The sequence below is a fragment of the Colius striatus genome, chromosome 5, assembly GCF_028858725.1.
Source record: "Colius striatus isolate bColStr4 chromosome 5, bColStr4.1.hap1, whole genome shotgun sequence".
NCBI lineage: Eukaryota > Metazoa > Chordata > Aves > Coliiformes > Coliidae > Colius > Colius striatus.
The window spans coordinates 5,311,965-5,337,637 of NC_084763.1; the positions used below are offsets into that span (position 1 = coordinate 5,311,965).

At 42.0% G+C, this 25,673-nt stretch overlaps 1 protein-coding gene across 3 annotated transcripts in view; it reads left to right on the forward strand.

Moving 5' to 3' along the window:
- Positions 1-25,673, forward strand: part of MYRIP (myosin VIIA and Rab interacting protein) — a 207,686-nt gene that overhangs the window by 94,250 nt on the left and 87,763 nt on the right. For all 3 annotated transcript variants that reach the window (XM_061996460.1, XM_061996462.1, XM_061996461.1), the window contains exon 3: positions 31-252. In XM_061996460.1, the coding sequence (XP_061852444.1) occupies positions 31-252 (222 nt within the window). The remainder of the gene's footprint in view (positions 1-30; positions 253-25,673) is intronic.

A 25,673-nucleotide genomic window follows, 5' to 3' on the forward strand; every position in this document is an offset into this window, starting at 1 on the left:
ATATTTTTGTTGTTCTGCTTTTCTTTCCAGTGAAATGAAGCAGAAGTTGGATGAAGAGGGTAACAAGTGCAGCATCCTTTCCAAGCAGGAGAAGTTCAACGAGCACTGCTGTATTCGCTGCTGTTCCCCCTTCACGTTTCTTATCAACAGCAAGAGACAGTGCCAAGACTGCAAGTACAACATCTGCAAGAGCTGCAGTTCTTACCAGAAGAAAGAGAAGGCTTGGATTTGCAGTGTCTGCCAGCAAGCAAGGTAAAGGCCTATTGTTCAGCAACCTTTATAAAGCAGCTATGGCCTGACCTGAGCTTTTCCTTCCATTTGTCAGCAGCGAACGGTGGCAGGACAGAACACGAAGCACTTTTTTATGTAGGGCTTGTTTTGTTCCTGAGGTGTGACCTGCCTGGTTTTTGTAGAGGTTAATTTGTTCTGAGAGTGTTTGGTTACCTGTTGCGTTTTCCAGGCTTTGCTTAGCTGGACTGATGAATCAGCAAGCAGTAATTGGACTTAGCTTGAGTGGGGCTGGGATCTCCTGAAATGCCTGGGTTACTAATGGATCTGAGCACAGATGGTGGTAAGGCAGTTAATCATTTTGCAGCAAATCCCACTGATGGGTGGGGAGTGGAAGCAAGAATATTGGTAAATAGATCATCCAGCTGTGACAGTGTTTCGGAGTGCTTTTCTAAATGCCAGCTTATTAGTGGGGATGCTGTGGGCTTACTTTGGCAAATAGCCAGAGAAAATAGCAGTGCAACCTGTTATAATTCTTCACATCTGTTGAGAAAATGCTGCCAGGCTTCTGTTTGCAAAGGGTATGGGGGATTTACTATCTCACTCTTTTGAATGGAGCCACAACATTGAAGGATAGCACTAGAAAAACAAGTCAAATTTAAGCAAACACATAGAAGCAGCAAAGGGACCATTCATTCCATGGTGATTGTTGATAGTTCTCCTTGACTGCATTGCAGGCCAGGTTCCAAAAGCAGCCTTAGCTGTGGTGATGTAGCACTGACCAAGGCCTTTTTACTCAGGAAGGATAAATGAACTAACTCAGTTCTTCATAGCTTGGTTTTGAACACTGGTGACTAAAGCAGCTGTTTATTCTTGATGTTTTTCTTTAGTGGAGAACACAGAGGCAAGAGCCGAGTCCCTTTTCCAACACTGTGTGTTATTTGTGTGCATTGCTCCCACTTGTTTCCCAGCAGCACACTTGAAATTTAAGCATCCACCTAGTATCTGTGAATAAAGTGTGTGCCCTCTGACACAGAGCCTTAAGATCTCAAGTAATGCTGTGTTTCCAAATGCCAGTCTTTGAACCTGAAGGAGGCTGGATTCTCCAGGACACCTGGTCCTTCTCTGCCTTTCACCTCAGAAAACCTACACACACATTCCCTTTCCCCCTGTGAGGAGGCAGAACAACTACAGGAGTATCTTTTCCAGCAACATAGAGGGCTAGGGAGCCAGTGCTTGGTTCTGCTTTAGTCATTCAACCATTTCATGTTCCACCTCTTTCTTCCACTTCCCCTGAGCTCACCCGTATGGGCAGCCAAGCAAGCAGTCAGGTTGGTGGATGCTGATGAACTGCACTTAAAATAGTTTTTGCTGACTCTACCAAAAAGACATCAGAAGAATTTAAGTTCAGAAGAAAAATCTGCAGCTGTACTATAGAAATGATATTTCTGACCCCTTGAAGTCAGTGCTTTTCCCACAGTCCTGTGCAGCCCTCAGAGCCACCCACCTGGAACTCAGTTATAAACATTTCCTTTATTTATGAGACCTGAGATAAAGCCTGAATTATTTTTCAGTGAATAAATTGACTAACACTGCTGCTAATCATTTTATGGTCTGGTTTATTGATTGGGCTGTGTGACTTACAATTCCCTCCCTGGGAAGCAGGGGCTGGCATTCCTCAGGGGCTGCTGAGGTGCTCGCTTTAACGGTGACTCTTTGTTGTTTGAGGGAGGAGGTGGATAACAGTGTATGGTTTTGCTTTTAACTGTCACTATTTCCTCCTGGGAGAAACACCACAGTCTCTTGTGAGTTCCTGTCACTTTCTCAGTGACTTATCCCTCAGATGGAGCATGGATTGTGCCCTCCTCTTCTTATAGCTTTCGGGTTTTTTTCTTTGATAAGATAGCACAAGCAGTGGAGGTGGTTCTTGGTTTAGCTGCTGCTTAGTGCATAATATTCAGTGAGCTATTAAACATAAAGAACAACTATTTCCCTGTTGAGGTGAGGGAGCCCTGGCACAGGCTTCCCAAGGAGGATATGGAGGCTCCTTCCTTGGAGGTCTTCAAGACCTGCCTGGACACGTTCCTGTGTGACCTGATCTAGGTGGGACCTGCTTCTGCAGGGAGGTTGGACTGGATGATCTCTAAAGGTCCCTTCCAGCCCCTACCATGCTGTGTTTCCATGAGATAGTCTGAGGGCACTGCATTTTTGGGTTGTTTCTCTCTTTTTTTTTTCTCCCCTTCCCTATATGTTTTTGCTTAATTCTACAAGAGTTAATGTTGTAATTGTGTTATATGCAGAAAGAGCCTAGATGAACTGGAAAAATACACAGTTCAGACTTCCTATAATGATCAGTTTGTGCTCTTCTGCTCTAGAGCAGAACTGGAATAACCCTTTTACTTTATGTATGTATTTATTTAGAATATGTCAACCAGTTCTCTGATGTCTGAAGCAGTTTGTTGCTGTACAAAAGGTTATAAAGCATTCTCAGCATAAATTGTTTTCAGAAAGATGGCTCACCTTATACATTAGAGCTGGAGACTAATTAGGTGAATTACTTAGAAGATGAAATTTGTGTATCTGCACATGTGAAGATTCTGAGAAGTTCTTGAACAATGTGGGAATTGGAACCAATGATGTGGGAATGGTTAAAGTTCCTTTCGAAAGCACACATTGTATAAACATTCCTGGGGTTCAGATTTAAAACCCTTCTGGGAGCTCTACCTTTTTCTTTAAACTATCTGATTTTTTGTAATCTTCCTCCAAAAGAATGATGACAACATTTGCAGATTGTAAACAGACTCCTGGCAGATGCTTGTGTTGTGATCATCTTGATATGGAAATAAATCTGAGCTGTTGAGTTGGTCTCTCAAGGCATGGCTCTGGTGGAGGTACCTGTTCTGTGGAAGTTGGTTTTCATCTTCTGAAGCAATCTACAATTAACATTTAGCAGACAGTGAATATGCAGGTCAGCATTTGAAATATAGATGTGTAGATTGGGCCAAAAAATTAGTCTCTGTTTCTTCCAAAAAGACCGGAAAACTCATCAATAAGCCAATGAAAATGTCACTATTTGAACTTTAAAGCACATCTCCTGTTAAAATGCATCCTTTAAAAATTAGAAGTATAGAATCTCAGTGCTCAGAAATGTCTTTACAGCAGTATCTGTTTATATCTTGTGAGGAATTAAAGAACCTTTCTTCAATTAACTCATTTTCTCCTAATGCATTTTGGTTTAGATTTTTCTCTGGATGCCATTATTAACATTCTGAGGGTTTTTTCACTCGTCCATGCATCTTCTTCATTTTTAATGGTCAAGATAAAACTGTATATTATGAATTTCAGGTTTCATTTGCATTTCTTCCAAAGCTTTGTACAATGTCTCCATGTTAGATAACCATAAGACAATGTGCTTAGGCAGCTTGCTGAGGTCTTATCATTCCTTTTGACTAAGTAAACTCTAGACCCAGGTTCTTTGCCCTCTGGATTAATGCTTTTGGTGCTAGACAGGGGGATTTCTTTGATCATTTATTAGAAATAGGACATTCTTTCTATTTATGTGAGGCCACTTTTCTTTTCCAGTCCCCAAGGATCCATATCCCACAACATCCTACTGGTGATATTCATCTTTCCAGTTTAACACTTACACTATGATTCTATGATTGATTTTTATTGATTACATTTCTTTAAGGTACAAGCCATTAAAATGTATAATTTTGCAGGTTTTCTGAACCAATCACTTTTCACTTCTGGACTGCAGGAGGAGCGGAATCCTATCCAAAATAAGGCACACACAAAGCTGGTTGTCCACCTCAGCTTTTCATGACTGTCATGCGTGAATGCCACTGCATTCTTGGTTCCCTTCTTCTGGTCTCACCATCTGCATATCAAAAGATTTCTGTCTCTTTTGTGAGTGGGAGCATGGACACCTAATCCTTTCATGCCTTCATCCCATCTGATGTGTGATTCTCTCACTTGTTCTCAAAACCCTCACTCAGATGATGATTACATCACTTGTTGGGCTCTTGCTTAGCTCCCTTGAGCCAGACTTTGAGGAAAGGGACATGACCTGGTCTGCAAGAAGTCACTGTTCTGCTTCATAAGAGCTGCTTTGTTGTTGATGATCCTTTGCCAATGACAGTTGTTAAGAGAAAGAGAGCCAGGCAATGCTCATTTTCTCCTGAATGATGTTAACTAATGAAAACCACAACCATGCTGCATACATTCAGACCTTGTCCAAAGCAATGTTCCCAAAATTGTCACCCTGATTGCTTGCAGTAGAGATTTATTTGAATGTTTAACAAACTGCTCTTATTTTGGTTTTTATACTCCAAATCTGTCAAAAATAAAACCAGCAAGAGGACAGAATTTACCTTCATGGACTCTCAATCTGGAGCTACATCTTTGTTCTTTACATTTTCTTCCAAGCTTACTGTGGTGCCCCCCAGTTGAAAAATAAGGTTCTAACTAGACAATTTGCATCACTGACAGATGCAATTGTCTTACTGGAGCTTCAAAATTAATTAGAATTAGATTAATTATATATGCATCAGATTTTTTTTAATGCATGTTACTGTGAGACTTGGGGAAAATTTCTTCAGGTCTAGTCTGCCTGCAGGGTGGAGTACAATTTTCTCTACCTACCTTATGTTGACATTAACACTAATGTAAAAATGGAGCAATGCTGCTAACATGAAAATTGCAACGGGAAATAAAAATCTAAGCACAGTGTGCAGACAGAGCATCCTTTAAATAGACCAGAGCTTTGCCAGAACTAGGAACAGTCCTCAATAAAATCTTTTGATTTCAGATTGTTTGGGTTTTTTTACAGCCTTTATGGGGGGAAAACAACACATCCTAATTTGGTAAAACTAGGTAAGTACTTGAGAAGAAGTGCTCCTAGTTAATAACTGAACGTTGTATTTGTTTGTTGATGCATTCAGCTGTAGCAAAAGCAGTGGGTTTCAGGACTTGGTTGTGGAAAGCTAATGAGGTCATAATGCTGCTTAGCAATCTTGTTTTGCCTTCAAGTAGGCTCCACCATCTGGCAAGAGGAAGCTGAAATATCTTCTAGGTAGTCTGCCTTAGCTACAGCTTGGAACTTGGTGTATAGTTCTGTGAAAGTTGCAGATTTCTGCTGTCTTAGGTCCTTGTCTGACATTACAGAGAACTTCTACAGAACTTGGAAACTGGGAAATGCCAGGAAATGTGTTTTTCTCTCTGAGATAAGAGTTGTATAGGAACATTCCCTTGCTGTGTGGCATAGCAGAAAAGGTAACTTTTAGCTCTGCCATGTGCACATTGTGTTCGCTGGACCCATGCTTCTCGTTCTGCTTTGGTGAAAAGTCCTCTGAATGATCCCATTCATATTGTACTTCAGGGATTTACTATTTTTAAGCAAATAGGAATGAAAATTATTTTCCTCAGCTGTATGTACTTGTAGAAATTGATGCAATCCCTTCCAAAAGAACCTGCCAATTTTCTTTCTTCTCCTCATCCTCCCACTGCTCTCTCTGTCTCTTCATCTCTTTCTCCTTACCATGCCTTAGCATCACAGTGGGTCACAGACACCCTATCCTTTTGCTTACACTATTCACGAAGAGCACAGGCAGTAGCTTGGATTTTGCACAGGAGCCAGGAACAGTCTTTGGTTTATTCAGTTGTTCCCCAGCTGGAGGAGGAGAGAGAGAAATGTGCAAACTGGTGGCTTTGGCAGGTTGATCTCTGCTGGGTTTTTTGCTTTCCTGATCTGTCTTAATTATTTCTGAAGTATGCACTGTGAAGAGGATCAGTTCTGCTAGACAGAATAAAACTGTGCTTGCATAACATACAGCTGACTGCAATGCTGCACTCAGCTTTAAGAAAAGTATCTAAAAATGGAATTAGAGGAGAGTAGGAATGAGAGGTCTATTAAAGTGGCTAAATACAAGTGCTAATTAGGCGATCTTTTCTGTCTTTAAGTGGCCTTGGAAGTGAGCACATGGCTGAGTGCCTAGAGGACTCATCTGTATTTTAGGAGCTCTGGATTCCAGTTTTAGCTGTTTGCCTGATTGTTAAGTGACCTTGGAGAAGTTTCCAAGTCTCAGGTTTCCCCATGTGTGGAAATGATTGAATGATGCTGAGCTCTTGGAGGCCAGTGGTTGAAAAGCTAAATGCTACGGCTGTAAAACACTTAAGCATTATTCATGTTCTTCTTATAGAGGTTTTGCTGCAGTCAGCATGGTTCAAACCTTTGCTTTGTGTGTTAAAGTAGCACAGAAAATTTCTTGGACTTTGGTAGGAAATGAATGAGGATAAATTATCACAGCTTCATTTTCAATGTTCACATCTAAATGCTTGCTTGTATTTCGCCCCATCTACCTTTGGCAAGTCTCAGTTAGAGAAATTATCGAGCTTTTTCCCTGGTACAAATAAACATTATGCCATGATTGCACAAAAATATTGGGCCTGCTGAACTGGGAAGAGAGGAGCATGAAGGAGTGTAACAGTTTTTCCACAGAATAAGCAGCATACAAGTTATAAAATGAACTTCTTTAGCCTTTCAGTTTTGCAAAAGCCAAGGAACTCTCAGTGAAGGTGACAAATTGAAAGATAATATAAAAGACATAGGTTTATTCAAGTGTGGGCACTGAAGTGGGCAAGTGACAACATCACCCCTTAGAGCAACAGAGACTGGAAAGCTGAAGTATTGAGCAGAGTTTAAGGAAGAATTTCCTTTGGGTGAATTCTGTAACTGGGACTTAATGTGCTCTGTGGCCTGTGACAGGCTGCTGTTGCAGGAGTAGACTCTTAGGACTGTGGGCCATCAATGCTTCTACTTTGGGTTGTTAACAGAGAAGATGTAGAGTTGGTAGTGGTTGAACAAGGGAGAACAAGGGATGGCAACTTCTAAGTAGAGGAACTCAAAGTGACAAAGATGTGAAGCAGTAAAAGGTTGCAAGCCAAGATTTTCCTCCAAGAATGAGAGGGGGGAAAAAAAGTTATGTCAAAAACCAGACTGTCATTCTGGCACTTGAGTGGCTGACTCGATAATGCTTGCACCTCTCTTCATTTTTCAGTATAATGTCAGATTTATGCACCCTTTATCAATAGAGTGATTCTGCCTAAAGCAAGTCCACTCCAGCTAATTCTTGCTATCAGTAATATTGCTATTCTGGCTTTTGAAGTATATCACACGTTTCTTTTTCTGGGTTCTTTTTTTGCTGGAGAGGAATGTGATTCTTTCCTTTCATATTCCCTTGCCAATGGTTTGACATTTTCACATGCATGCAAGTTGAGAAACTTGTTCCTGGATCTATAGAGTCTAAGAGTGCTCGTACCTATGTGTTGTGAGGATGTTTTCTGAATGGACACAGGGGGTGATGTTTGCCTTTCTGACAATGCCTCTCTTACAGAAAACTTGAGTAAACTGAGGCAGCCATTAGGACTGATAATTATATAAACACATCATATCCAGGCAGTTTTGGAATCTAATAGATCCCTCTGATGATCCCATGCTTGGTCCTCTTTTGCCTCTCCAGCTGATGCTGCTGCTGCCTGCTTTTGGATGACCCTTAGGGTGGTTTTCTTCCACATTTGGCATAAGTCTTATCGTGGCCTATTTTTTCCCATCATAAAATGTACGTAATAAAGCAAATGTTGTGGTTAACACTCTTAAGGTGGACATACCATTGAACAGTTTTAAATTACCAATAACGAAACATTGCTAATTGCCTTCATAGATGTTTGTTTCAACATATGTTGAGTCTTCAGGGAGTGAAGTCAGCTTCTGGCCTGTATTGTGCTAATCCTGAAGAAGCAGACTGTGTGCATGCTCTCTGCTTTTTCTTATTGGGAAGTCTGACCTCAAAGGTACCAAGTTTGTGATGTTTGGTGAGGCTTGCTGTGAATTTGAGGAACTGGGCATTAAAAGGGGACGTCTGTGTAATGAAGGAAGTTTTTTTCCCACCTAAACACCACCTAGGTTTATTTCCTATACACTCTTCATAAGGAGAGGGACTATTTATACCTGTATTGTATGCCCTTCTGTCATTGTAAGCAGTATATGAAGACTCCTACAAGTAATTCAGAACTTTTTTGCTAAATTGTATTATTTTTATCTCACTTCCTATGGATCAAAGATCCTCTGTGCCTCTACAGTGCTTTTTTCCTCCAAAAGATTTTTCCTGTTAACCATGCCTTAGAAGCACTGTGGTTAGCACAGGGTTCTTTTTTCTTGGTGATAAAATTGGAAAGCCTCATGACTTTGTAGCCACTAGCCGTGAGTACCAAATGTGTCTTTCCTCTGTGCACTTTGCAAATCAGGAATACTACCTTCTTGAAAGGCTCTTGTGTTACCAAAGAAGTTAAATTGAGAGTTCAATTTGTCATTTTTACAAAAGCTTAACCACATCAATAAATATGTCCTGCTAGGATCTTATTCTTCAGTCAAACCTCTCCCAAGAAAAGAGTGACTCTCTTGCTGCTTTAGTATCTCCAATGGGAATCTATGAGATCATGCATTGATATATTTTGTCAGGCAGTGGACAGTTGCTTCTGGAACTTGGGGGAAAAGAAAGGTGCAAAAAGCTATTGCACAGTCTTTCTGCCAAAGACAAAGTTTCCTAAGTCTGCATGCAGAATTAAGCATAAGGCTTTCTTGTGCTTTTGGGTAGTAACGTGTCTTTTCTGCACCTAGGTTTTTATCTGCACTGCTGGAGTCTGGCTAGAGAGTTAATTACTCTTCTTACATCTTTCACTCCCTCAGCTTTCAAATAGGACCCTATACTTGTGGGTCATGAAATACGTGGTATTGGCTGCCAGAGGTAACCTGTACTGGCAGTATGTTTCGTGTGCTTTCCTGTCCTACATCACACCTGCATCTTTTGCTATAGCTGTCCAGACAAATACCTTGTTTGTTTTAGCTCAGGATATAATAGACAATTCTTGTATTTATTTTGTATCCACAAATAAAACCATGTTGACTGTGATGGGTTTGTGTGGAGCTGCTTTTTGCTTGGTAAGAGGGGAGGGGGCTGCAGTGCTGCCCCTGTAAGCAGTTCTCACAGCTTCCCCTGGCTCTGAGTGGGACACACCTGTGGCCCAGCCAGGTCAGTCTGGTGCCTCTGCCAGCACTAATTGAGAAGGGAAAGCTGTAGTGTGTAGGAGGAGGTGGAAGAGTGGGACAAGATGGAGGTGACCATGTGAACCCAACAGTGAGCAAAGGAAGAAGGAAAGAGGAGTGCCAGGCCAGAGACAACGCTGCAGCCCATGGGGAGAGAGCAGCTGAGCCCTTGCACCCAGGGCACTGGGAGGACCTCGTGCCATGGAGGAGCTAAAGATACCAGGATCAGGTGCATAAGCTGAAAAAGAGGGGGTAGGGGCTCTTCATCATCGTCCCAGTCTGGGTTGTTTTCAGTTTGGTATGTTTTCTGTTCGTTATGGTTTTTGGTTGGTGGCAGACTAGATTAAGTTTTGTTTTCTTCCCCAAGCCAAGCAGTTCTGTCTGTTCTGCCTGGGACTGTCAGTGGGGAGTGAGCCCTCCCAGTCCTTAGAGAGTTCCAAAGGCCTTCAGTACTCTTCTCCATCCCATTGGGAAGGGGAACAGTGAGCAAGAAGCTGCTCATAATTGTTTGTTCCCAACTGAGCCAAACCCATGACATTGCTGTAGAGCAAAAAAACCATCTGTGACCCAGAGCTGCTGTTGAGTTTGCATCTCCATTTCAGGTGCTTTTTTCTTGCAAAAACAGCTTCAGAAATGAAGATTGAGTTTTGACACAGTGCCTAAATAAAAACTAAAAAGAGAACACTTTTGATTGCAGAAGTTGTGAGCTGTTTGAAACTGCTGTTTGATTAGAGCAAAAAAAAGCTTCCTGTTCATTTTCAGATTAGTATTGGATTTATAGTGTGCTTGGGCATTACTTTGATAAAATGTTTTCATCAGAAAGATGCTGGAGCAAAAATAGAAATTCTTTACAAGCACATACTTGCTTTAACTAGAAAATGATCAAGCCCAACATGGAAGTTCTGAAAAGGAGCCTGTGGGAGGTCACAATTCAGTTGCCTGAAACGTGGGAGCTGAAGCTGAAACCTTTCCTCAGAATCATACCAAATAAGTCTTTTGTCCTCCCCAAAATATTTTCAAGTCCTGTGTAGTTTTGTGAGTGAACATGGTATGGTTTTACAGATTGGCTTTGTCTCAGTTGTTGGATGCCAACAGGGCATTGCTCATGGTTTTCTGAGGGGATTGTGTTAGTCTAGTTGTTTGGGGTCTGTTCTATGACCAAGTGGTCTTTCTTCCTTGGCTGAACACTCTCAGTTTGGGTAAGCAATCTCTGTAAGGTAAGGAGGTGTTTTTTGGTGCTGGGTTTGTAATACTGCCTGCCCTGATGGTTTAGATTTGAAATTTAATCTGCTGTAAAGCTTGTGGTTGTAATTTGTTGAATGATGTCTCCTGGCAGCATGCAGGAGTCAGATGTCTGTACTGGTTCCTTTAGGTTTCATCTATGTTTCTGTCCTCTGATGTGAAGACTGAGGTGTGCTTCAGTATGACCCTTCAGAGAGCCTTCCTTCTCTCTTCATGAAGCTCCCAAGAGCTAATTAGTGGTGATTGAAAGAGTTTGTTTATTTAATTAAGAAACATTATATTCCATCATGTCACACTCTGAGGTTGTATGTGAGGTTAACAGGGTAATAAAAACATCACGACTCGCCTTGTCTTCAGTTTGCTGACGACAGACTTGCTTTTTGATGGTATTGTTTTCCTGGCTGGTCAAGGTAGTGGTTTGCAAAATAATGTTTGAAGTATGGAGACTTGAATGAATGCTTGTGTGATAGAGGAAATCCATGTACACAGTGCTAGAAATTGCATCAGTAGTCATAGTGATAACCTTGTCTCACCGATGTGCTTGCAGGGCTTCATCAGCTAGGGGGCTTACTGGGCTCTCTGTGTCTTGGGTAATCATAATTGTCAAAAGCACTTCCAATCTCTGGCAAGATAAAATATTTTCATAGAATGGTAGGGGTTGGAAGGGACCTCCAGAGATCATCTAGTCCAACTCCCCTGCTCAGGCAGGGTCACCTAGATCAGGTCACACAGGAACATGTCCAGGCAGGTCTTGAAGACCTCCGAGGAAGGAGCCTCCACAACCCCTCTGGGCAGCCTGTGCCAGGGCTCCCTCACTGAAACACTGAAACAGTTTCCTTATCTTTAAATGGAACTTTTTGTGTTCCAGCTTCATGCCGTTACCCCTTGTCCTATTGCTAGCTACTATAGAAAAAAGTGCTGCCCCAACCTCCTGACACCCACCTGATACTTTTAAATATGAATGAGATTCCCCCTCAGTCTCCTCTTCTCCAGACTAAACAGCCCCAGGTCCCACAGCCTTTCCTCATATGAAAGATGCTCCAGTCCCCTGATCATCTTGGTGTCCCTGCACTGGCCTCTCTCCAGCAGTTCCCTGTCCCTCTTGAGCTGAGGAGCCCAGAACTGGACACAGGACTCCAGATGAGGCCTCAGCAGGGCAGAGTAGAGGGGGAGCAGAACCTCCCTTGACCTCCTGGCCACACTCTTCTTGATGCATGATGTATGGTGAATTAATATCTGTTAGAGCCAAGGAAGAAATATATGGTGACTACAAACTCACTAGCAGGCAGGACTTTGTGTGGGATGGCAGTGCACACTGCTGATCAAAAAGGCTTTTGGAAATTGTCCTGAAGGAAGTTAAAAACCATACAGTAGAGTGTTATCCTGTCAAGAAGTGCCCACTGTGAACTACATTTTGAATGCTGCTTACCTCCTGTGCTTCAGAGATCCCAAAGCATTCATTCTTGGAATGAAGTAATTCTCTTACATGTTTTAAGAAACCCAAACATTGCAATGGGTACCTTTCAGCCTCAGGACCTATGTCAAAATGCCACCTTGTGCTTTGCTTCTAGGGTCAAAAGACTATTGGTTGTAAGATAACTTGAGGTCAATACTTGCTAACATGTCTCTTTCAACGTTCCTCCCTGAAACTGTTCCTCTGAGTATGGAAACGAGACCACTCACACAGAAAACATACTTAACAAGTGTCTCTGTTACTCCTAAATGTAGTGTGGCAATAGTGGTTGTTTTTCACACCAGGGAAATTATAATTAGAGATGGAATATTCTTGGAAAGCACCAGCTTTCGAGGCAGTCTTACATAGAGTTTGAGTAGAGAGGCTTGGGTTTGGGATCTGGGAGAGCATCCTCCTCCCAAGTCCATTTTGCACACTACATTGAAACACCATATTTTCCACTTTCCCAGTTTTCCAGTTGCTACCAAAGAAGGTGATTCTGGCAAGAGACACAGCAACAAAACAGAGTGAGAGGAGATTGACAGGAAGAGTAGAAGGAGGAGGGAATAGCATGATTATAGTTTGAGAAATTAGTCATGTAACGTGTCATCATAATTCCCAATTGGCAATTAAACAGCACATATCTGTGTGAAGGATTAGTAACACTGGAGAGTAACGTTCAGGATCTGGAACAACACTTCCAGTATATAATTTGCAAATTGTTTGACAGATACATGCCTTTCATACACCATACACTACTGTATTCCAGTGCTTAATATCATTAGCTCTAGCAAAACCAGAGCTGCAGCTCCCTAGCTGGCTGCCTTTGACTTTACAATATGCCTGTTGCACTAATAGATTTCTTTTTAACAAGAAAAAATAAATAGAACAGCCAGAAAAATGCTGGGATTTATTCCTCCTCATGTACCAGGGTGCTGTGCCAGCCACCTCCTCCCATGGGCTGTAGGGCATCTCTCTGGTGTCACGGGAGGTCTGAGGTGAAACAGAGCAAGCGATTCACAGCAACTTGTGCAGGGCAGAGGCAACACTGCTGAAAACTGAGCTATTTTTGAAGTTGTGGGTCACAGGTACACTTGCATGTACACCTTCGGATGGTCTCTGGCAGTGAGGTCACAGAATAATTCAGGCTGGAAATAGCCTCTAGAAGTCTGCAGCCCAGTTCATTTCTCCAGGTAGAACCAGGTTACTTAGGGACTTTTCCAGTCAGGTTTTGAAGGTCTTCAAGGATGCAAATCATAGAATAGTATGGGTTGGAAGGGGCCTTTAGAGATCATCCAGTCCAACTCCCCTGCAGAAGCAGGTTCACCTAGATCAGGTCACACAGGAACGCATCCAGAACCTTTCAGAGTCCTCGTCCCAGTGTTTGACCTTCATGGTGAAAATGTGTTTCCATGTGTCTAGTCAGGGTTTCCCATATCCTCATTTGTATCCACAGCCTCTTGTCACTCCCTGGGAACCTCCGAGGAAAGTCTGTCATTTCCTTCCCTAAATTCTCCTATGAGGTGGTTGTGGGCAGCAGTGTGACCCCCAGAGCCTTCTGCTGGCCACACACTGTGCAGTTTAGCTGGCTGTAAATACCTACAAGTTGAATACTCATGTTTTTTCATCATTTTTCTTTGCAAATAAGCAAAGCCTGAGAAAAATGCAGAGGTAGATTGGAAGCTTTGCACTTGGGTGAGCCCACTGTAGTGACAGCACTTTTGTGATACTTGGTTTCAGTGACAGCATACTTTTAATAGTAGAGTTAATGGATGCCAAATAAACTTACCAGGTGATCAGGGAGGACAAGCCACAGTAATAGCAACCAATCTGAATGTAAAAACCGTTAAGGAAGGAGTTTCAGGACAGAAATCCTCTTTGATCTGAGATAGCCAAGACTCCAGCCCTGCAGGCTCTTTTGAGTGCTTTTAAAAAATATGCTGACTTGCAAAAGGATACTGAGCATTGTGTTGAAAGACCAGATATGTCTGCTCTTGAGGGCTTGAGTTTGGCAGGGTCCATCCCACAGCTGCAGTTGCTGAGATGCACCAGTTACTGATATTAGAGTCATGTGAGGAAATTGCTGCCTCCTGATTCTGAAAGTCAGGGCTTAGCTCCCAGATCATCTCAAAGTGCAACAGTGTTAATCTTTGAAAGGCTCAGTTCCCTTTTTTGGTGAAATATAACAGATGATGATGGGAATTGCTCTAAGTGTACAGCTTCTCAGGGAAAGACCACCTTTAAATTGTGCTTGAACTTCAGGTACAGTGCAGCTGATGGATGCTGTACAGAATGCAAATACAGATCTGAACCACTACTGAACTCTCTCAGTTGATATAAATGGGTGCCTTCCAGTTTAGCCTTTAGGTGGGCATTGTTAAACACACACATACTCTGCTTCTCTCCCTTCAAATATACTGCTCTGGTGTTTAAAAGGCACGTAAGTAATGCTGGGACAGCAACTTTCTAAAGCTGAAAAGTGTTAGTTGTCAGAATTACTTTTTCAAATAGAGAATGTATGCAATCTCAGTGACAAAGCCAGACAGTGGCTTCTGAGTTGTGCTGAATCTGGTGAGCTGTCTGATCCTTACACACTTTTCCTTTAGCTTATAAAGGCGTCATCCTGCCTTTGGATATGATTTGGACACTTGCATTTTCCTGGATGGTTGCTGATGCTGATTCTGTGTATTTCAAATGTCTTTGGATGGTTTATGAAGAAGAGTAGCAGGACTTTAAATCAAAACACAGCTTTGGTGTATATTTCAATGTAGAAAATTAATCCATGGATCCTGCTACAGAGGAAAAGAGTGTTTCCTTCATATCTCTCTGTGTCTTATGTAAGAGAATGTATATAAAGGCTTGTAGATAACTTTAGTGTCAAATATGGAGGGAATACATTTTTCTATTACTCTGTAGGTTGACAGAATTCATCAGGTGAGAAAGTAAGAGGCAGACCTGGGTTCTGCTCATTCTGCTGGATTCTACTCATAACTTCCTCCTCATCTGGTGTTGAGGTCGCTTTGCCCTTCCCTTTTTTCCCCTCTGTTATGGAGAGAACATATCCCTACCTTGATAAAATGTGTTCATGTGACCTTTGTACAGTTATCTTTTTTTTCTGCTTGAGCTCATATAGACCTGGAGTGTCTGAACAAAAACCATGGATGTAACCAGCTTCACATGGGAGATCAGGGTTTTGCAAGGTTCTAGGCTCTGATACTCTCGCTGTGTCTTAATAAGGATCAGCAGATATGTCCTCCAGTTCACTCAGTGAGGCAATTTGAAGTTTTTCTCCTGTGTCCTCTGTTCAGTTTATAGTCTCATCTATTAGAAGGAAGATATCCTTCCTTGGAGGTCTTCAAGACCCACCTGGACGTGTTCCTACGTGACCTGATCTAGGTGAACCTGCTTCTGCAGGGGGGTTGGACTGGATGATCTCTAAAGGTCCCTTCCAACCCCTACCATTCTGTGATTCTATGATTCTGCTTTTCTCTGTTAGACTTACTCTGTGTACTCTGCAGCCTGTGCCTGTTCTTGGCCAGAAAATGAGTCTGAAGAGGACTTTCCAAGAGAGAAGAGCGTGTCACTCTGCTAAAGGATGGGGTAGCCCAATAGGTAGGTCCACAGTCAGAAAAGCATCAAGATGGCTCAGAATTTGCTTCCCTGTGTGCTATAACGTGGGGAAATGACAGAATGGTGGAGACACAGAGCTGGGGTTTCTGCCATCAGATCAAAAAAGGCCACATAGACATTTAAAAGCTGATCATTACAGCTGTTACTGCAGCAGTGAGGTGTTTTTTTTCCTATGGTCAAGGCAGTGCAATTGAACCTGAGAGACACTTGTGGGGAAAAATGGCCTTTCCTGTCCAAATGATTGTCAAGGGAAATCTGAGCAGAGTGCTCTGGCAAATTGTCTTAGTTGATAACATAGCAGATGGGAAATCTTTGTCACAAAGAAAACAAAACAAAAATAAAGCCTTGCGTTTAGTTGAAGGGAAACACCTCCTCCATGGTAGCTGTCTTTAGATACTAGGCTTCATGGTTTTAATTATTTATTAGTGAGACAAAAATCTAAAAGTGGTGCTTGTAGTTTATCACACAGGCTGGGATTATCATACACACTGATTAACAGGCTGGTTAAGGGTTGTGTCTGAGGCTAGCTGATTTGGTTGAAATCGGATAGCTGTTAGATAATAAACTCTGAAAATTCTCTTCTAATGGTACTTTTCACAAGTAATCTGGTCCATTGTGATGGGATTTCTTAAATGATAGCAAATGCTGTGAATGGAATCAACTGTGGGTGTACTAATACAAACAACAGCACCTCCTGTCCATTATCTAGGCACAAACAAAATGCATCTGACAGGGACAGGAATAAAAGCTTAACATAAGTGAGAATTGTGATTCTGTAAGTCATTTCCTTCTATGAGGGGTTGTAGAAATACAGCCACCTAACTTCTACCCTAAGTGGCTTGCCCTGCATATTACAACTTCCATTGGAAGATAAAACCAGCATGTAGCAAACTGAAGGGTGCTCTTCATTTGTCAGCTCTGGATCATTCTGCAAATATGGTCTGGATAGAATCGTGCTGAGGAAATTGTTATTTAAGCAGTGTAGATGGAACATCCCAGACTCTGTTGTTTGTGTTTTGCAAGAGAAGAAAAGCCCATCAATGTCTGGTGGGAAAGAATAAGTTGCCTAAGAACATGCTTTTAACTGTGAGTCTGTATTAACCAGAATTCCCTTAGTAGTGGGAAGTTTCTATTAAGCCAAACTGGAAAGCATAACTAGCCTACCATGCTTTGGTGATGGTTTCTTCTAGATAAAAATGTCTTTTCCCTGTTGTAAAAGCGAAGATTCTGGTAAATCTGAAGAGAGTAGGGCTGGGGAACCAGGTGTTAAATAACTTTGTTGCTTCTCAGTGAGGGGACTTTTCCTTATCCCTTCAGAACAGCAACATATTGGTTGCTTGGCTTTCTTCCCTATTTGACTTCTATATAAGATGATCCTTTCCTCATTTAAAATGACTAACTTTCGCTTATGTGCCACCTTCCTAGATGGAGTAAAATGTTCTGTGGCACCAAAACACATATATCAAATCTTCAGAGCCTCTTTGCTGGCAGATTGCTGTTTCTTGGTGCAGAAACCCTTCCTTCTTTCAGACACAAATCTCAAAGGTCTGCTCTGCTTTTAATTCGTGCTGAATAATTGGCTCCAGATGCTTCTACAAATTCATTTCTGATCCACATGCTGTCCTCAAAATACATGGACCAGTTACTGCCTCTGAGAGTCTGCAGAAAGGAGAATGATTCTGCCATTATCCTTATTGTAGGGATTTATGAAGATTGCTGGGTTTATGCTTAATAATTAAAATCAATCAGTGTCAGGGGATATTGCCAGGGGTCTAAAAGAAGTTAATTAAAGCTGACATCAAGATTTACATGAACTTTGTTTTTTCCTATGGAAAAACCCAACAAACAACAAAGTTGGTCTGTGTCACTGTCAATGGAGTTTGGGTATTTTTCCAAGAGATAATATGCTCTTCCCATGAGGTAGAGTTGCCTAGCTTTCTACTGCTACAACATTGCCTCTGCTTTGGTTTTTTTCCTTTACTTACTCCAGTTCTCTTAAGTTTACATTGAAATCTTGTGACACGCTTAAACTAGTTTATGCAAAGCCTCTGCAATGAGTCACTTCAAGTTCTGTGTTTCATTTGATATCAGCAATTTATTGAAAGTAAAGGTAACTTGGTGATGATCAGGGCACTGGAGCATCTTCCTTCTGAGGAAGGGCTGGGGGACCTGGGGCTGTTCAGTCTGGAGGAGACTGAGGGGGGATCTCATTTACAAATATCTAAATGGTGAGTGTCAGGAGGTTGGGGCAGCACTTTTTTTGTGTTGTATGTAGCAACAGGACAAGGGGTGATGGGATGAAGCTGGAACACAAAAAGTTCCATTTAAACATAAGGAAAAACTCTTTCCCTGTTGAGGTGAGGGAGCCCTGGCACAGGCTGCCCAGGGAGGGTGTGGAGGCTCCTTCCTTGGAGGCCTTCAAAACCCACCTGGACACGTTCCTGTGTGACCTGATCTAGGTGACCCTGCTTCTGCAGGGGAGTTGGACTAGATGATCTCTGGAGGTCCCTTCCAACCCCTACCATTCTATGAAAATATTTTATCTTTCCAGAGATTGGAAGTGCTTTTGACAATTACCATTACCCAAGACACAGAGAGCCCAGTAAGCCCCCTAGCTGATGAAGCCCTGCAAGCACATCAGTGAGACAAGGTTATCACTATGACTACTGATGCAATTTCTAGCACTGTGTACATGGATTTCCTCTATCACACAAGCATTCATTCAAGTCTCCATGCTTCAAACATTATTTTGCAAACCACTACCTTGACCAGCCAGGAAAACAATACCATCAAAAAGCAAGTCTGTCGTCAGCAAACTGAAGACAAGGCGAGTCGTGATGTTTTTATTACCCTATTAACCTCACATACAACCTCAGAGTGTGACATGATGGAGTATAATGTTTCTTAATTAAATAAACAAACTCTTTCAATCACCACTAATTAGCTCTTGGGAGCTTCATGAAGAGAGAAGGAAGGCTCTCTGAAGGGTCATACAGAAGCACACCTCAGTCCATTCTATCATTCTATGATTTGATGGTGATTCTGTCACAGGGAGGAAAAACGGCCCTGAAACCAAATCTGCCTTTCAGAGTCAGAATGCATCTGTCTAATGGTTTACTTTGCATACATAAATCCTCACATCATCTGTGAAATTTTGCTTATGCCAATAGTGTTTGTGCTTCTGTAATTAAAGTTAAAATGGATTTATTATTTGAAGCAGAGCTTTACAACGGGGATATCTCACTTCATATTATTGATTAGAGTAACAAATATGTTTAGGAGGTTGGACTAAATACTTAGAAAATTTTTCAGGTATCTTGATTAATTTGAATTGAATCAAATTTCAAAATCACTTCTGACCATAATATGGCATAATGACAGGAGAGAGCAGGCTGTTCAGCCCTCCCCTTTCACTAAATCCCTGAAACCTTTTGCTATATTTGGAGAATTTGCTCTTAGGTCATGATTTTTCTGCCATTCTCTGCTTGAAAGTTTCTTTCTCAGCAGGGAAATAAAACAATATTTCACCATCACAGATACTTAAAATCCCTCTGCTGTCTCAAAATTACCTTTCTGTACTCTTGAAGCCAGCAGGATAGTCTTTTAAAATACACATTACTCAATGATCTCTTAAAGGAGCTAAATCCAAGCCCTTTTTGGGGAAGACCATGACCACAGGCATATTCATGTTACCCTGACAAATGAACCCCAACTTTTGCTGTGTCCCAGTACATTATGAGTGGGAATTAAAACTATTCTTTAAACATCTTTAAATCCTAACCTGGGATGGCAAATGTTATGGAATCACAAGCTATGATGGTTACTGCATTTAGTTGTTTGAGTAATTCTGCTTTACAGTTAGATACCTTAATATGTGCCCATTTGTTTGGGATGTTAATTGATGTTTTAGTTTACTGGGTTTGGGATAGCTGGGATAGGTAGCATAAATGTACAGATTTGAGTTTATTTTTGCTGCTACAGACTCTCAGCTGCAGTGATGGATTGAAAGAGGCTTAAAAAAGTATTGAAATTAGAACAGGGATAAAAAAAAATCCTGCATTTTTGGAAACAATTTGGGCAGTTCATTTCTCAGTACAAACAGTAGGAATTGTAGCTTGCAAATAGTAGTCCAGGTACAGAGAAAACGAAGGGACAAGTAACTGTGCATGAAGAAAAATGTAACGTGTTCTCTTCAGAGTGATTGCTTTCCTTATGGGTTTGTGCTTACAGTGGATATGTGCTATTTAAAACTTGAGCCATTTTCCTAGAGACCTTCCATTTGTCTTTGGTGTCAAACATTTCCATGGTAACATTCCAGTTTTCTGCTTTACCTTGAAATAGAAGAGTTGGTGATTATTGAGAAAAGATACAGTTCAGGCCAATCCTAGTGGCCGTGGATATTTTTACAGTTTATTTATTGCAGTAGGTTTATTCTTTGGGTCAACAGTGATCTGGTTGTTTTTTCTGCTTTTCAATTTCTTTAAAATGCTTTTAACATTCTGTAGAAGCTTGAGGGCTCCAAAAAGAAAATCAAAGGGGTTGGCTTAAAATAATGGTTTAAGTATCTCAGTGCCACACACGGATATTTAAAGAGCATTTAAGCTGTGATGGTGAACACATGAAAGGTAAAGATTGCAGTTAGATGACTCTGAAGGCTTGTCAGACGTGTGCATTATGAATTTTTTTCAATCTGGGATTTCTGGGTTTGGCCACAGCATATCTGCCTTGTGATCACACTGCAGGATTGAAAAGAAGAGGCTATCTGGAGGCTGAAGCACTTTCTTGCTTTGTTTTAAAAGCATGGAGTAATGTGGTCAATAAGCCAAAAATTTCCCTCGAGGCACAGCTGCATTATTTCTTCTGCAAAGAAAGAAACAAACCAAAACCAATCATAGAATGGTAGGGGTTGGAAGGGACCTTTAGAGATCATCCAGTCCAACCCCCCTGCAGAAGCAGGGTCACCTAGATCAGGTCACATAGGAACATGTCCAGGTGGGTCTTGAAGACTTCCAAGGAAGGAGCCTCCACAACCCCTCTGGGCAGCCTGTGCCAGGGCTCCCTCACTGAAACACTGAAAGAGTTTTTTCTTATAATTAAGTGGAACTTTTTGTGTTCCAGCTTCATCCCATCACCCCTTGTCCTGTTGCTAGCTACTATAGAAAAAAGTGCTGCCCCAACCTCCTGACACCCACCACTGAGATACTTGTAAATGTTAATGAGATCTCCCCTCAGTCTCCTCTTCCAGACTAAACAGCCCCAGTTCCCACAGCCTTTCCTCATATGAAAGATGTTCCAGTCCCCATGTGCTTCTAGATGGAGACCTATGTACATCTTCAGTGAGGTCAGCATGGTTCAAGGCAAGGAGGAGTGGCAGTTAGTTACCTTTTGGGAGGCAGTGTGAGAGGAAAATGGGATGAGGTGCTTTGTCAGTTTGTTCCTCAGAAATATATCAACAGGAGATGACTCAGGCTACGCTCCTGCCTTTGTAAGGTTGCATGCTTTAGTGAACACTTAGTGAGTGGCTATTTTTGCTATAGAGTGTGTTAGCAAAGCCACACTGCTCAGCTAAGGCTCTGTAAACTTCACCGTGGCTTCTCAACATCACATACTTCTGCCAAATTTTGTGGGTTTCCATGGAGATGCCCAAACTTTCCTGTGGCAGTTTCAGAAGTTGTCCTGCACTGCATTCGAGAGTGAAGCACCTCAAACAAAAGATCACAAGAGAAACGACTTCAAATAGGTGAAAAGCATTTTGTTCCTTAGCCTTATCCTTAGAAATTGCAGAGCAACTTTGATTTCTTCTTTTGCAAAACACTTAGTGTAAGGCAAATCCCCAGCACAACACACTTAACTCAAAGGAGCTGGAGTTTATCAAAGTAATGAGCAACAGATGGAGATGTGGCAGGTAGTTTGAAGAGTAACAGTAAATTCTAAGCCAGTTGAAAGTACTTAAAAGCCAGTTTACCTGCCCACCCCCTGAGAAGCATGTAATTAGCTAACTTCATAGCAACATACTTCCTCCCACTGATTATTACTTTCCTTTCTTAACGTGTATTTTCATAGATGAGGTTAAAGTCTCCTTTTCTGATCATTGTGCTTTCTGTGCTTAGAAGCTAATTGCATTACAGGGTATATTTATCTTTCTTTACACTTAAGTAGCTGGTTTCAGTGACAGAGCCTCCATATGAGGAAGCCTTGAAGCCATCTTACTTTCTATTCTAATTCTGCCAGTTTTTGCAATGAAGTTTCATTTGCTAAAAACCCCAAAACCCCCCAAAAATTTAGACACCAGCAGGTGCTAGGAAACAGCAGCAAGAGCCTCGTTTCAGTTAGGAGCACTTTTTTTCCTCCTTTCCATCCACATAGTGGGGGTCAGGGATTTGTTCAGGATTGTAAGGTGTGCTTTATGGAAACACTCATGTTTCTCATCTGTAAAGGAATGGGTGAAGATACTTTTTTTAATGCTGGTATGAGGGGTTTTCCTTCACATTGGAGGTGAGTTTATGTTCAGATATTAAATATGCCATCTCCTGTCTACAGCACTGGTCCATGAGGCAAAAAGAGCTGGTTCAAAGAGCTCATTTGGCTGCATCCTGCTCAAAAGCTTGGAGTGGGTTGCTGCAGTGGAGCTGTCCATGTGCTGCAGTTAGGAGCATCCATCAAGGCTTTGGTAGTGTACATTTTGTCTTCTGTTTTATCCCTCATATTGTAAGGTTGCAGCCTTTTTTGGGAGAATGTGGCACTGGTACATCTCCTTGTATGTAGTTTATTTGTTATCAGGCATGGTAGGGCCTTAATATTGACAGAAATACTTCCTGCAGAAATACTGTGTGCAATGCAATAGCAAGTTCTAGTGCTGGTTTCTGTCAAGTCTGGAGGGTGGTTGGTTTCCTTCCTTCCAGTCACCTATGGAAGTTTCCTTTAGAGCCTGAAAATCAAGTCATAACCTTAATTAAACACAGAGCTGGGAGCTGTTCCAGCATGGATTATCTGGCAATGTGAGCGTGGCTTCTGCTCTCATTGCAAGCCAGGCATCCTTTCACTGCTCCTGATGATCGATTGTTAACCACAAAGGGGAAAATTTAGTAGTTGGGAGAGATTGCCTTTTCTGACTTTAAAGGTGACATTGCAAACAGTGGACTATAGTGAAGTTTTAATTAAAAGTACTGCCAACTTCTCCTTAAATTATACTTGTCTGGCTTATCAGTTGTAATCATCTTTTTCTAAGGAAGTTTAATCAAAGAGCACAAGATCAACACTACACTAATCTGAAAAGATATTACTAGGATTTTTATACTACTATGATGTAATAATTTCAAATAAATATTTTAATATATCTATTTTTATATATATATGAAATGTAGTTTGGAAAAAAATATTTGCATACATATCCCAAAACCCTTTTCATAAATTAAGGGAGCTGACATGGAAGCTTCATGTCAGCATTTAAACACAAGAAAAAACTATTTCACTGTGAGGTGAGGGAGCCCTGGCACAGGCTGCCCAGGGAGGGTGTGGAGGCTCCTTCCTTGGAGATCTTCAAGACCCACCTGGACATGTTCCTATGTGACCTGATGTAGGTGGGACCTGCTTCTGCAGGGGATTTGGACTGGATAATCTCTAAAAGTCTTTTCCAACCCCTACCACTCTACGATTCTGTGATTACTTAATGAAACATGTCTTGGAAAAATGCATATTTTGACTGTTTTCAGGCTTGAGGGAGTGATTGTGATGTGATATGCATACAATATGTGAGCATTTTCAGTAATGAGCAGACATGATGTCTGAGCTGGGCTGCTTCAGCTTGCAGACACGTTTATTGATTAGTTTGGAACCACTGGATTTAATAATTTAATTGCAAAAGAGGGCTCAGTTACAGAGATGTATAAAGAAAAACATTCAGTCTTTGTTTTCTCAAAGACCTCTCTAGATATTGCACATAGAAGAACAAGTGATTTCTCTTAAGCACCTTGCATTGTTCTGCCAGAGCAAACACAGCTGGGAACCGCAACATGGTTAAAATGGGATTTCAGTTGCTGCACCATTCCTTTGCATCTAGTACTTCTCTGAAGAGGAGAAACCTCAGTGAAGTTAACCTACTTTTAGTGTTTGAGTAAGCCCCTGCGCTGCCTCTACACCAATGCATGCAGCCAGGGGAATAAGCAGGAGGAACTGGAGATGTGGGTGCAGCTGCAGGGCTACGACCTCATTGCGGTCACAGAGACGTGGTGGGACAGTTCTATGATGCTGTGACAGCATCCCTGTGGCAGAGGAGTAGCTGATAATCAGGTTGTACTCTCCAGACTGTTTCTGAGGGCCTTGTTTTCTTCTCTTGGCAAAAGTTCACCTGAGTACTGTAAAAATGCTTGAGTGGCCTCGATTACAGCAGCTCGGTACAGAGACGTTGCTGTTGTGCTTTGTTTTTAAAAATGATAGCAGCAAAACAGAAATACCAATTTAATGTCACATCCACAATGGGAGATTCAGTCTAATGGAGGGAACAATGGGCTGACAATCGAGGAGGTCAGTCTCTATTTTTGGTTTGCTCACCGAGCGGCTGTGTGGCCTTGGGCAAATTGCTTTCACCTCTCAGTGCTTCTGCTTCCCCTCCATTTCCCTGCCTGTCTTTTTTATTTAGATGATTAGCTCCCCTAGGCAAGGAATGCCTCTTGTTTGTACAGTTCCCTGGGTTTTGTTGGAGGCCTTGGGGTCTCCAGCCCTGTTAACAATACTGATTCACATCAATTTTACCACTTATCTCTGATACACAGCTCTGAGGAGCCTGATCTTCACAAAGGGATTGACATTTCTGGCTCTTGTGTTAATAATGTACATACAAGGAGCTATCACTACCAAACTCTTCTCTTTTTGATGTGTCAGACCCACCACATTTCCAGGGCTTAGGTCAGGACTCATACAAGTGTTGTTCCTGCTCTATGACAATGGTGTCACATGCAGGAGTGTGGCATGACCTGTGCTCAAGGGATTGGGCCAGGAGTGAGATGTGCTGAGACACTACATGGTCTACCAGGCAGCCAGCCCTGTGTATCTGCCCCAAAAGCTCATGCCTGCAGCCACTTAGCAGGTTTCAGAGGAGTTGAGTCCCTGCATCCCTGGCTGGTCAGTCTGCTTTGCCATTTGGGGTTTCATAGAATCATAGAATGGTAGGGGTTGGAAGGGACCTTTAGAGATCATCTAGTCCAATCCCCCTGCAGAAGCAGGGTCACCTAGATCAGGTCACATAGGAACATGTCCAGGTGGGTCTTGAAGAGCTCCAAGGAAGGAGCCTCCACAACCCCTCTGGGCAGCCTGTGCCAGGGCTCCCTCACCTCACAGTGAAGTAGTTTTTTCTTATATTTAAGTGGAATTTTTGTGTTCCAGCTTCATCCCATCATCCCTTGTCCTGTTGCTAGCTACTATAGAAAAAAAAGGGATGTTCCAGCCTCCTGAAGAGTTTGGAATAGCCAAAGATCTTGCACTTTGTTGAAGATCCAGATCTGCGTGCGATGAGAGAACAGTCAGTACTGTCATTCAGCGCTGGTAGGAGCAATGTACTAGGTGTGTCAGTAAAAGCAAGCCAGGATACTCATCATTAGCTAGCTGTTGGAAAGGTAAATGGCATGTAAAAGCCATGACCTTTGGATTTTTTCAGTCCTGATTCATTTAGAGGTCGCTGCGTTCAGCACTGAGGCTGTGCTCTTTGGGAAGTTTATCATCGATTGGGTTTGCATGTTTGACAGCTCTCACCAGAGCAAGCCCTGGCAGTGCAATTTGTATGGCACTGCCTGTTGGGCTCACATCTGTGTCTCCCTCCCCTCACAGACATGAGTCCCTTTCCCATCAGAAGTCCCAGCCAGACTCTGTCATACACTAACATGACACTCAGTCTGGCTTGTGTTACTTGCTGTTCTTTCCTTGTAAGTTGTCAGCAGTTTGTGTTCAGTGATAACAGAAAGTTGTTAAAGTTGTTTCTTCTTCCCATGCTGTGTGAAGCTGCTGGCAGTCGTGATTTTATTA